Source organism: Orycteropus afer, unplaced genomic scaffold, assembly GCF_000298275.1.
Source record: "Orycteropus afer afer isolate SDZICR_OR568_19922 unplaced genomic scaffold, OryAfe1.0 scaffold00010, whole genome shotgun sequence".
Taxonomy (NCBI): domain Eukaryota; kingdom Metazoa; phylum Chordata; class Mammalia; order Tubulidentata; family Orycteropodidae; genus Orycteropus; species Orycteropus afer.
The window spans coordinates 478649-492133 of NW_006921597.1; the positions used below are offsets into that span (position 1 = coordinate 478649).

The following is a 13485-nucleotide window of genomic DNA, read 5'->3' on the forward strand; positions in this document are numbered from 1 at the left end:
ACACAAATGATTTCTAAAAATCTTCTCACTCTGTCTTGTATCCAGTCCTATTTTTCCTTCAAGCCCCGCCCCAGGAGTCTGGTTCTTTTTCTTGTACTCACCACAGGACTTCCAGAGGCGCACCCTAGCTATGCTTCTCCCTTAAAGAGAATACCGCTTTTTCTTTTTGCAGTTGGTTGCTCAGAACCTCCGCCCTCCTCAATAAATTGCCTATGGCGGAGCTGGAGCCCGCCAGCTCCCGCCCCTCCTCCAGTGACTGGCATAGGGCCTGGCTTGTCCCCGCCTCCGCTTGACTGATGGCTGGGCCACGGCACCGCCCTCGGTCCGCTCGCTGGTTAGGGTGGTGAGACCGTTAACTCGCCAGGCTGGCAGGGTCCGGGCCGCTACTCCACTGGAGGACGACATGGAGACGATGCGAGCGCAGCGGCTGCAGCCTGGAGTGGGCACTGGCGGGAGGGGCACTCTGCGAGCGCTGCGGCCAGGAGTGACTGGGGCCGCGGCTGCTGCCACCACACCCCCAGCAGGCCCCCCGCCGGCTCCACCGCCCCCCGCCCCGCCCCCGCTGCTTCTGTCTGGGGGCCCCGGGCTGCCCTTGCCCCCCGGCGCGGCCGGCAGCCCAGCGGTACTGCGGGAGGCTGTGGAGGCAGTGGTGAGAAGCTTCGCCAAGCACACCCAGGGCTACGGCCGAGGTGAGTCTGTGGGTCTGGCCGCCTGTGAGACCCCCCTCCCTACGTGAGCCTCGCTCTTATAGTCCTCTGGATCGCTTTTCCTGGCGCAGAGCCCTCACATGCATTTCCTTTTGGAGAGTTTCCTGCTGGCTACACACACACACACACACACACACTTGCACACTTGCACCCTCCCCACATTTATTAAGTTACTATTATATTCTCCAGGGACCCCTTTTTTGAGATAAAACTCTCTTTTTTTTCCTCACCGTTTCTCTTTCAGAAATGGAATTCCTTCTGTCTTCAATGCCTTAACACCTTCTGTTCCCCTTTGTTGTGGATCCTATCCTGTATCTCAGATAAAAGGCTTTTCTTGCCCATACCCTCTCAGTTTATCTTTTGTGATCTCATTGTTGGACTCCTCCGTTTATTTAGTCCATCTCCTTAACGTTGACTTTTTCATTCCTTTATTACTCACTATGAGATTTCCAATATAGCCTCAGATTTTTCGAGTCATTAGGTAACCCTCCTACCTTCACAAGTCACTCATAATACTTACGTCTTTAAATCTAGGACCCGTATCAACCCCACACTAGCTTCCTGTGACTTACTACTTCACTTTGGTGTCTTTTGTAGTATGGACCCTCTCTCCTTGGGCCTCTCTGTCTGGCTGGCTCTGTTTTCCTGGCCGTTGGCCAGGAACTTAAGAAAAAATCCAGAGCTTGGCTCCCTCGATGTTAAATTTTGTGTGTATGAGCCAGGCAGAAACCCTGTTTGCATTAGAAATCTTCATCGTGAAGATGCCTAATTTCTAGGGTTTCTGAAAAGGGGATGTGAAGATTTTGTGTTTTCCTTTATCTAATACAGATTTTCCTGAGTTCAAGTTCCAAATTTATATCAGTAACAAGTAATAATGGGTAACAAGTAAGAGTGTAAGTAACTAGTAATAGGCATATATAATACAAAATTTAGATATGGAATTCTGTGTGATTGGCCAGTCCTGTTTGGCCTGTAAGTGACTATGTCTTTAACTTTATAGTTTAACAATACAGAGATTTCAGGGCTTTCCCTACACAGTAGTTATTATTTTATTCTCTAAAGGAAGTATAGTGAAAAGAGCACAGAGAGGTTTTGGAGTCAGACAGGTCTGGATTAAATTCCAGATTAATTCTCTGCCATTTACCAGCTATTGTCCCCAGAGGGAAATGGCTTCACCTTAAAGAGCTTCAGTTTCCTCAAAGGTTATGATGTGGATTAAATGAGATATCACACCTGACACATAATGGGTACTTACTAACTGGTAATTGTTATTTTGGTAAATCTCAAATGTGTTGGTTCATATTTCCTTTGGAAGAAGATGTTTAATTTTCTTCCACTCTCAAATACTGATGATGTAAGCCCAATGATTCCTATAAAAACAGATTTTTAGACCTATTTTGCTATATGTCTAATGATTCCTTTACTATCAGTTGCCCTTTGTTTTTCAGGCACTTTCCTAGATGCTGGGGATGCAAATGGATGTGATTCCAAAACTCATTAAGAGGAAATATACTCACCCCCCTCTTTAAGTCCTGGATTTCACAGGGCTATGTGATGGAACTGCCATCAGCAACTGTCTCCTTTGGGTATAGGAGTAGCCAGAAGGGGTAACCCTAAATCAGAAAGCTTCCTCTTGGAAACTGATAGAAGTTTATTAAAAATTGCAGAGGAATATACCTTTTCTTGTCTGTTATTACCTGGAGAGCCTCTGGTGTGGCTTCTGATCTGAACATCCTGTGAAAAGTTTTTCCTTTCCCTACAAGGAGATTGTGCTGTAATGAGCAACAAGTCAAGCTGCAGACTCCGTGGTGAGTCTCTCCTCCAGTCACCCCACCTCCCACAACAGTCCTTCTCATTACTCTTGAGTTCTCATTTCCAGTCTGGATGTCCAGCCAGTACATTGGGAGAGTTTGGCAGATAGTTCCGTTTCAGGCAAGTAGAATCTCTGTTGATTTGGCTCAGAAGTCTTTTCACCACGTGGAATTACTTATTCTACTTCGATTAACAGGCAAAGTTGCCATTGGCATGTACCCACATACTCTGTGACTGATGGCATGGTATTTGGGGGCTGGCTGTAGTCCCCTGTATACAATTTACTTTGGCCTTTGCCCAGACTGCTCCCCCACCCAGCAATGCTTCACTCCATTGTCTTCAATTCATTTATCTTTTTTCCTAACTGCTCCAAATTCATCTTTTTCAGCCACAGTCTTTAGACTTAACTTCATTAATGTAGGATCTCAGCATTTCTACAAAAACTCTTCTGGTATTTTACCTGTTTGTCTTCTTCTTACCATACCTCCACCCCAAGACACACACACAGCTCAGTATGCTATAATGTCTTACTCAGTTTATAGTGGAATCAGAAAATCTGGCCCTGCCAAATAGTAGCTGTGTGATCGAGGATAAATTCCTTTACATTCCTAGGCTTCATCTGTTCCATTTATTCATTTACCAAATACTTACTGATCATCAGATGCAGTGATGACGATAGATACTCTGAGTGCCTAGCCTCATGAAGCTCACAGTCCACTCTGCAGAGCAAGTGTGAGGATTAACAGTGTCATGAAGCAGGAAAGTGAAATACGAAGTGTTGATTTTGGAGCCAGAACACACTGGTTTTAAATCCTAGATCTGTTGATTGTGGCTTGCTCCTTGCTTGCTTTTCTGTAAAATGGGTATTATAATACCAATATTGATTATTTTGTGTGGATTAAATGATATCATAGATATAAAGCATATCACTGGGTACTCAATGAGTAGTTGCTATTATTATGCACTTGGAAGTGTTTTGAAAACTGTGACGTATCACTGTTAGGTAGGTACTACTGTTTCATCTGCCCCTTTTTTCCCATATGATATATAGTTCATTCTTGTAATGTTTGACAGTTAGCAATCCTAAATCAGTACGACTGGCCTGAATGGCGGAGTCACTTTCCTTGCTCTGTAACTGTTGCATTTCCTTTTTCAAACTGGTTTTGAATTGCTGCTTTCTTTTTATGTCAAAGTATGGCTACATGATTAGAGATTTTGCCCAGCTTACTTCTCTAGGTTGAACAAATGAATCTTGTATGGTATTCTGTGGTTAGTTGTTTTTCTTTCTCAGAATCACAGATAGTTTCTTTGCTTATAAATGACCATGGAGTTAAACTGATTGATTGGTCTGAATAGTTCCAGTTTCCTGGAAATGTTGGGTTAGTCCTTGTATTTGTTTCCTAATGCTATTGTAACAAATTGCCACAAACTTGGTTGCTTAAGCAAGAGAAATTTATTTTCTCACAGTTCTTGAGGCCAGAAGGCCAAAATTAATACAACTGAGCTGAAATCAAGGCATCTATAAGGCCACACTCCCTTCAGAGGGTCTGGGGGAGAATCCATCCGTACCTCCTCCAGCTTCTAGTAGCTGCTGCTGGCATTCCTTGTTTTGTGACTGTGTCACTCCAATATCTGCCTCTGTAGCCATGTCCCTTTCTCTTCTTCTGAGTGCCATCAAATCTCCTTCTGCCTGCTTCTTACAAGTACACTTGTAATTGCATTTAGGGCCCACCTGGATAATCCATGATAATCTTCCCCATCTCAAGATCCCTAACCTAATCACATCTGCAAAGTCTTTACCATATAAGGTAACATTCACAGGCTTTAAAGATTAGGTCATGAACATTGGGCAAAGGGGGGAACATTTTCAGCATACAACAGCCCTTTCTCAAAGTCACTGTTACTTCACAGTCCTTCCCTTCCAAACAATCTGCTCAGTGTGGGTCTCTACTCCCCCACCTTGTTGAATGAGTTACTGTCTCAAATTGAGAGGTAAATGAGAAGGTTCTCCTTAATCACATCTCCTTGAGGAGAGAATAGGCTGGCCTGGCTTAATTCACATTATTATTGTAAGTAACAAGTAATAGTGAGTAACTGTCCTCCTTGGGGATGCTCTAGATTTGCACATGCTTATATTTAAATTCTTGCTATTGGTATTTGCCCTATCCAGGAGTGGCATGTATTTTAGAGATCTCCATTTAAAATCTGTTTGGTGGTGTCCATGAGCAACCAAAATAAAACATCATCAAGTGCTATGACTTTTCTGTTATTAATATTCAGCAGGTATCTGGTGTGTGGCAGTTTTCCTAGGATGGCTCTTGAAGAGATTATTTTGGGAAAAGCAAGTATTTATTTTAAGTAATACCAAGTAATTTTGGGTAAAAGTACTGTGGAAGACTGATATGTCTCTGCTTTAAAATGCACTGGAAATTATAATGTAATTGTATGTTATTGTGGCTTATCTTCTCACTGGATAACACATTCCTACACAGGAGGAACCTTTTTTCAGTGACTAGCACAGTTCTATGAACATCTCACTCACTGCTGTTGAACAGGATCTGACTCATGACAACCCCTCCTTGGGTTTTCCGAGGTGGTATTAGTACGGAAGTAGATTGCCCCATCTTCCTTCTGAGGAGTGGCTGGTAGGTTTGCACCGTCAGCCTTCTGGTTAGCAATCAAATGCCTTGGGCACTATGGCACCAGGGCTCCTTCTATGCACATAGTGAGTACTTAAGAAATAGTTGTTGAAATAAAAAGATATAAATAAATAGACAGATGATAAAAGGTATGTAGAATATTTGGGCAATTCAGTAGCATCTTCTAAAAATAGAAGTGCAGATGAAATTTTGTTAACCAATCTCTTTATCCTCTGTGATAATGTGAATTAAGCCAGGCCAGTCTATTCTCGTCATCCAGATGTGATCAAGGAGAATCTTCTCACTTACCCAATTTCACCTATTTATTATACATTTATCTACACTCCCCGAACACAAAATTATACTTTTTTTGGGGGGGGGGCATTTTATTGTGGTTTGAGTGAAAGCTTACAAATTAAGTTTCCCATTCAATAATGTATAGGCATTTTGTTTTGTGACATTAGTTACAATCCCGTCAATGTAACAGCACTCTTCTCACTTCCTCCCTGGGTTCCCTGTTTACATTCATTCATCTTTTATGCCCCTTCTTGGCTTCTAAACTTAGTTTCTGAGCAAATGTTGCCTTTTTGGTCTCATATGGTTGATTGTACTGAGAAGCATGTTCCTCACGGGTGTACTGTTCACCCTATAGGCCTGTCTATTGTTTGGCTAAAAGGTGATCTCCAGGAGTAGGTTCAGTTTCAGGTGTGAACAATGACTAGGGACCATAGTTTCAGGGGTTCCACCAGTCTCAATTAGACCAGTAAGTCTGGTCTTTATGATTTTCAGTTTTCTTCTACATTATACTCCCACTCTGTCTAGGACCTTCTACTGTGATCCCAATTAGAGTGGTCAGCAGGGGTAGCCAGGCACCATCTAGTTCTTTTGGTCTCAGGCTAATGGAACTGTAGTTTGTGTGGTCCATTGGTTCTCTGGAATAATTGTTTCCTTGAGTCTTTTATTTTCTTCACTCTTCTTTGTTCCAGACAGGAAATGACCAATAGTTTGTATCTCAGATGACCACTTGCAAGCTTTTAAAACCTCAGTCACTACTCACCAAAGTAGGATGTAGAACATTGTCTTTATGGACTGTTATTATACCAGTTGACCTAGATGCTCCCTAAGACTATGGTCTTAAGCCCTCAAAGGCAGTGACTCAGTCCCTTAAGATGTTTGGTAAAGTTATATTTTTTTCTATGCTGTAAAAAAGCACTCTGGTGGAATAGTGGTTAAAGCATTTGGCAGCTACTACAAAGGTTGGTGGTTCAAACCCACAGCTGCTCCGTGGAAGAAAGATGAGGCAGTTTGGTTTTGTAAGACTTTACAGCCTTGGAAACCCAATGGGGGTCACTTTGAGTCAGAATCAACTGGACAGCAATGGGTTGGGTTTGGTTTATGCTGTAAAATGTTTACTATAAAAAAGATGGAAACAACCTAGGTGCCTATCAACAGAAGAATGGATAACCAAACTATGGTACATATACACAATAGACTACTATGCAACCCTAAAGAATAACACAGAATCTGCAAAACACTGCATAATATGGATGAACTTGGAGGACATTATGCTGAGTGAAATAAGTCAATCACAGAAGCACAAATATTGTATTAGTCTGTTATTGTAAAAAAGTCAAGGAAAGGCTTATATGTGAAAGGAAGTTTTCTTTGTTGGTTACCAGGGGTGGGAGAGGAGGGGAAGGGAGGGAACACTGCTAGATATGTAGAGACAGTATTGATTTGGGTGAAGGGAAGGTCAGTGTACCAAATGTGAGTGATCAACACGGTGTCATTGAGGAAGAGGAAGACATAGAGAGGTGCATGGGAGGTACAGACAGCAAAGATGAACCCTTTCGCATATACAGTTCTGCATTGTCAGTAATGGCAAACATTGATCTATGAGTGGATAGATGGGTGGACAGGTTTAACGATTAGGTATATCTATGCAGGGGGGAGTGTGCCCATGACCATGTATATATACGGTTGGCAGATGATGTTTCTACAAGTGTATTTGTATGCTCTATAAGAATTGCCAGGTATATAGTAGAGTTGACAAAGGACAAGGTTATAGTCACTTCTTGGTCACAGCCAGCTACCCAGAGGGAACAAGTAGTTGGATCTGTGGGCTTGGGACCCTGGTCGCAGAGGACATCAAGCTCAACTGGCATAACATACTACACAGAAACACAGTTCTACATCCTAGTTTGGCGAGTAGGGACCGAGATCTTAAAAGCTTGCAAGCAGCCATCTAGATGCAACAATGGGTCTCTCCTCATCCAGAGCAGAGAAGGATGAAGAAAACCAAAGACACATGGAAACGATTAGTCCAAGGGACTGGTATACCAAGTGATCCTCTGCCTACATCACTATGAGACCAGAAGAACTAGATGGTGCCCAGCTACCACTGTCAAACACTTGGAGGGGGATCTATGTAGGAGATCCTGGATAAAGTGGGATAACAGTGTGGACCCAAACTCAAAATCACACACACACACACACACACACACACACAAAAGGGACCAGGTTTGCTGGTCTGATAGAGCCTGGTGGAACCCCTAAGACTATGGCCCCTAGCTGCCCTTCAGGTCTGGAATTGAACCCACTCCTGAGGTTTTCAGCCAAACAAAAGACAAGCATATGACCTGAACATTTACATTAGGTACATACATTCCTTGGGGAGATCAATCATGGGAGGATAGAAGGGCAGTGTATGCACAGGGAGACAGCTCAGGGGGCAGGAGTACTTGGGAGGGAAGGGCACAGGGAAGAGGTGGCTATGGGGAGGAAGTGGGAGGAGAGCTGTTGCATTGTGGGAGATTGCAGTCAATGTCATGAGACAAAGTATATGTGAACTGCGTATGGACGATGAATTTGCTCTGTAAACTTCATCCCAATCACAATAATGTTAAAAAAAAAAAAAAGTTTGGTACAGTTTCGGGGGCAGATTACTCAATAAGGTAAGCATCGGCTTCCTTGTAAATCTATAGTGAACATGTTTTTCTGCATTTCACGTTTTTCACCACATCGTTAACTACAGATTAGTAAGCAAGCACAAGTAAGCCCGTAATTGCTTTGCTTATTGCGTAATCTGACATAGTGTAGTTTTTTCATGCGTTGCTTTAATATTTTCACTGTGGTTCGTATACAATCTGTACCTTTCATTCCACTTAGACAGCTATCTAATATTTGATCTCTTAAGGACAAAACCCACCTTATTCTATTTGTTTTTGTTCAAAATGATGGTACAATTAAATATTCCTCACTATCTTCCTTGTCCTTTTCAGCCCAATGCCTATCAGTGACTTCCCAAAAGGAAGTGCTGTGTATATAGTTGTCAGGTGTGTATGCTCAGTTATTTCCACCCTCCCACCTCCCTGTTCTTTAACCATTCCATGTAAACTATTATACCAATAGTTTCTCACTAGTATAATCTGATTGAAAAACCAAAACAAAATTATAGCATGCCTTCTGTTCTGCTTATTAGTGTCGCTCTGATAAGAATATACCACAAATGGGATGGCTTGAACAAACAGGAGTTTATTCTCTTACAACTTTGGAGGCTTTAAATCTGAGTTCAAAATGCCAGGCTCTAGGGACTGGGTGAAAGCCCCTCAACCTTGGGCTTCAGTTCTGCCTCCTGCTCATGGCCCTCTGGAGCTAGAAGCTTTTCTTCACTTTGACAGCTACTGAGACTGACAAGCAAAAACGCACAATTCCGATGTTACCAAACCACAAAGCAGGCCATTAATTCAAGTCCATTGAAAGTCCCAAGGTTGGCAGAGCATGGCAGGCTGCTGAACAACGACACAGCTACATGCAGGGTTCAAGTGTGCCATCAGCTGGAGACCATTCCCCAAGGCTGCTGCTTATATACAGGAAGCAGACCACATCCCAAAGGCAGCTACTCAGCTGCTCACAGTAGATTCCACCATGGAGTGGATTACCAGTCTCATCATGGGGAGTACTACATCCAGCTGCCCAGTCACTCAACCAGGCCCAGCCAAGTTGACATTACAAACTTAACCACCACACCTTCCCACACACAGAAATACTCAAATGCATATACATACACCATTTTACTTATAGTTTTAGGTAGTATATAGACTCCCATGAAGTTCAAGCATAGACTGAAACTGGACCCTAGGTTAAGATTCCCTAATAGGAAAGAACATTGGCATCAGGATATCTAGATTCATGCCCCTGCTCTGCTGCAGGTGTGTGACCTTGGGAAGTCATTTATACTTCCTTAGCCTGAGTTGGACTAGTTGATCTCTAAAGTGAGTCTGTGAGCATTTTTAAACACAGATCACAACTAATTGTTTTCCTACTTTGCCCAATTTTCCATTTCATACTCACATTTCTGAAATAAGACTTCTCATTTCATTTGGCTTTGAGTAATCATTAAAAAATGATCCCTATACTCTGTGTGCTAAGAGGAATTTAACTGGACATAGAATGGGCGTATGCTTTTTAATAGAACCTTCCCTATTATAGTGGTCTCCTCCCCTTCCTTTTTATTCCAGTATTCTCCCTGTTGTTTGCATGTCAGGAGACCTGTCACTCAGTGCATTGTACAAAACTGTCTCAAAGAAGGAGCTGGGGCTGAAAATATCTCAATGGTAAGAACAAAAATGGTTAAGCTTTCTGGGTAGCAGTGACCTTTGAAGAGCCCCTGCTGAAACTAAGGGTGGGAAAGAGAGTTTCCTTTTCATGCTGACTTTTAATGGAAGAATGAACATTCTGAAAAGTCAATTAAATATAAGGTATTAGAAAACAGCTTCTGCTTTTCAAACTCTGGCTAATATATAGGGTGCGGGTGCTTACTTCAGTTGCAGACCAAATGAGATAACTTTTATTATTAGCCACTCGATTTGCTGGCAAGGAATGTGTATTACTATTACTCATGTTTGCATCTCTAAGGAGCTGTGGTGGCACGATGGTTAAGCACTCAGCTGCGAACCAAAAGGCCTGTGGTTCAAACTCACAAGCTTCTTCCTAGAAGAAAGATCAGGCAGTCTGTTTCTGTAAAGATTTCAGCATTGGAAACCGTATGGGGCAATTCTACTCTGTCCTATAGAGTCACTATGAGTCAGAAATGACTTGACTGCAAAAGTCTTACTGGCTTACAGAAAGTTAAGAAACTAAGTTTCTTATAGAATATTTAACTATGTCAGGTTTTTTTTTTTTTTTTTTTTTTTAATGTCTAGAAGAGAGACACGCACCTATTAAGTGCTAAAATTTTTGCTTGATGTGTGTGGCAACTGTGAAAATGTCTGCTCTGACCTCCTGCTGCAGGGAGCATAACTAATTGACAGCCCCAGCTGCTCCCCCCTGGGGTCCATCACCACTTTAGAAGGCCATGCTTCCTAAAGGCTGTTCCCAGCCAATAACTGAACACACTGGGAGTAAAAAGGCAGGGCATTCTGGTGAGATGTGGAACTCCTTTGGCTTGAGGACTCCCTACCAGGCTGGCTAAACCTTTCTTGGAAATGCACTATAGTCTGAGACTCTCCCACCCAATCCTCCTCCCTTCTTGCTCTTTTTTCAAAGATGTCAGCCATTCTTCATAGTCTGGAGACTCTTCTTGACTTCTATTCCTTCTCTAATAAATCTCTTGCATGTCTATCCCACCTGGCGTCTTCTTGACGGAGCTGAACTAATGCAAAATGAAAGAATGAGTAGATGAATCCTTGCTATGATTAAAGCAGCCCTGGTAGTGCAATAGTTAAGCACTTGGCTGCTAACTGAAAGGTCAGTACTTTGAACTCACCAGCTGCTCCATAGGAAAAAGATGAGATAGTCTGCTCCCATAAAGATTATAGCCTTGGAAACCCTATGGGGCAGTTCTACTCTGTCCTACAGGGTCACTATTAGTCAGAATTGACTTGACAGCAATGGGTTTGGTTTGGGTTTTGTTGTTGTTGTTAGGTGCTGTCGAGTCACTTCCAACTCATAGTGACCCCGTGCACAGCAGAATGAAACACTGCTCAGTCCCATGTCAGCTCCATGATCCTTGCTATACTTGAGCCCATTGCCGTAGCCACTGTGTCAATCCATCTCATTGAAGGCCTTCCCCTCCTTCATCAACTGTCCACCTTACCAAGCATGACATCCTTCTCCAGGGAATGGTCCCTTCTGACAACATAATCAAAGTAGGTGAGATGAAGTCTGGGCATTCTTGCTTCCAAGGAGCATTCTGGCTGCACTTCCTTCAGGACAGATTTGTTAGTTCTTTTAGAAGTCCATGGTACTTTCAGCATTCTTTGCCAGCACCACAACTCAAAAACCTCAACTCTTCTTTGGTCTTCCTTATTCATTGTCCAGCTCTCACATGCATATAAGGCAACTGAAAATACCATGGCTTGTGTCAGGTGCACCTTAGTCTTCAAGGAGGTATCTTTGCTCTTCAGCACTTGAAAGAGGTCTTTTGACGATTTGCCCAGTGCTATATGTCATCTGATAGGAGCTCTGGTGTCATAGTGCCTAAGGCACTTGACTGCTAACCAGAAGGCTGGCGGTTCAAACCCAGCAGCCCTCCTTGGAAGGAAGATGGGGCAATTACTTCCGTAGTGATACTGCCTTGGAAACCCAAGGAGGGGTCGCTGTGAGTCGGGTCCAACTCAACGGCACATAACAACAACAACAACAACGTCGTCTGATGTCCTGACTGCTACTTCCATTGGTTTGGGTTTAGTTGTGATTAAGAGTAGGGCAGTAGTTATGCTGCAAGATATTGGGGTGTGTGTGGATAATTTATTATGAGGCTTTAGTCAAAACCATTTGAAATGTTTAGAACTTAAGGTGATCCTTTCTAAAGGCAAACCAATCTCATCTCTTCCATTAAAAACCCTTAATTAGCTTCCCATTCCTCTTAGGATAAAGCCAACATTCCTTAATATGGTCTATAAGGGCCTATGTGGTCAGGTCCCTGACTCCTTTTGCAACCTCATTTGTATTACACTTCCCCTCACTCTCTCCATTGTAGCCACACTGGCCTTCTTTTAGTCCCTTTACTCACTGTTATGGATTGAATTGTATCCCCCCCCCAAATGTGTTATAAATCTTAACTTCTATTTTGTGATTAAGGAACTCTGGTGGCACAGTGCATAAGGCATTTGGCTGCTAACCAGAAGGTCAGTGGTTCAGATCTACCAGGTGCTCTGCTGAAGGAAGATGGGACAGTCTATTTCCACAAAGATTTATAGCCTCAGAAACCCAGTGGGGGTTGACTATAAGTCAGAATCCACTTGTTGGCACTGAATTTGGTTTTGGGTTTTATCCTGTGATTATAATCCCCATTTGGAAATGGGTTGTCTTTGATATATTAATGAGAAAGGATTAGTGTAGAGTATTCTTTAAAAAATCTCTTCTGAGATATAAAGATTAAACAAGTTAGAGGAAGAAATGGGGTAAAATAGATGCAAAACACATGGAGATTTCCAAGGAGCCAGGAAGCAGAAGCTGAAGAGATAGGGCCTTCTTCCAGAGTCGACCGACAGAGAAAGCCTTCCCTTGGAGCCATAACTCTGAATTCAGACTTTCAGCCTCCCAAACTGTGAGAAGATAAATTTCTTGTTATAGCCGCATACTTGTGGTATTTCTGTCATAACAGCACTAGGTAACTAAAACATTTACCATGTTCATTGCTGCCACAGAGCCCTTACACGTGCTGTTCCTGCTGCTCAGTCCTGGCTTTGTGAATTCCTACTTATCTCTCATATCTGAGCTTAAACATCACCTTCTCAGGATACCTTTCTTTGGCCTTTGTTCCCAGAACATTTCCCACCATATACCATTCCTTTATAAGCAGCTCTGGTGGTGTAGTTAAGGCATTTGCTGCTAACCGAAAGGTTGTTGGTTCAAACCACCAGATGCTCTGCAGAAGAAAGATGAGGGAGTCTGCTTCCGTAAAGATTTACAGCCTTGGAAACCCAGTGGGAGTCAGTATGAGTCAGAATCAACTCAATGGCAGTGAGTTTGTTTTTGGTTTACCACTCTGTTATAGCACTTGCCAGCCACAGTTACAGCTTTACATTTGTTTGAGATTACTTGATTAACATCTCTCTTCCTCTTTAGATTGTAAGCTACATAAGAAACCATGTATAGTTGAGCTTCCAAAAGAGTCTAGCACAGAGTAGTGCAAAAACGCCAAGGAGGCCACATGTTCCGACCTCTTCTAACCTTACAAGAGGAAGACAGGATTACCAGCAGTAACCCAAGGCCTATTACTACAAGGCCAGACATGCTGCCTCCCTCCAGCCCTTTTACCAACCGTTCCTCCCAAAGCACCCACCACCTCTCTCCTGGGTTCGATAATTCACTGCAGTGGC

At 42.8% G+C, this 13485-nt stretch overlaps 1 protein-coding gene across 1 annotated transcript in view; it reads left to right on the forward strand.

Moving 5' to 3' along the window:
• Positions 1 to 403: 403 nt before the first annotated feature.
• The window catches only part of LIX1L (limb and CNS expressed 1 like), a 32706-nt gene continuing 19624 nt past the window's right edge, over positions 404 to 13485 (forward strand). Inside the window, exons 1-2 of the mRNA XM_042782118.1 lie at positions 404 to 689; positions 4800 to 4802. Of these exons, the coding sequence (XP_042638052.1) occupies positions 404 to 689; positions 4800 to 4802 (289 nt within the window). The remainder of the gene's footprint in view (positions 690 to 4799; positions 4803 to 13485) is intronic.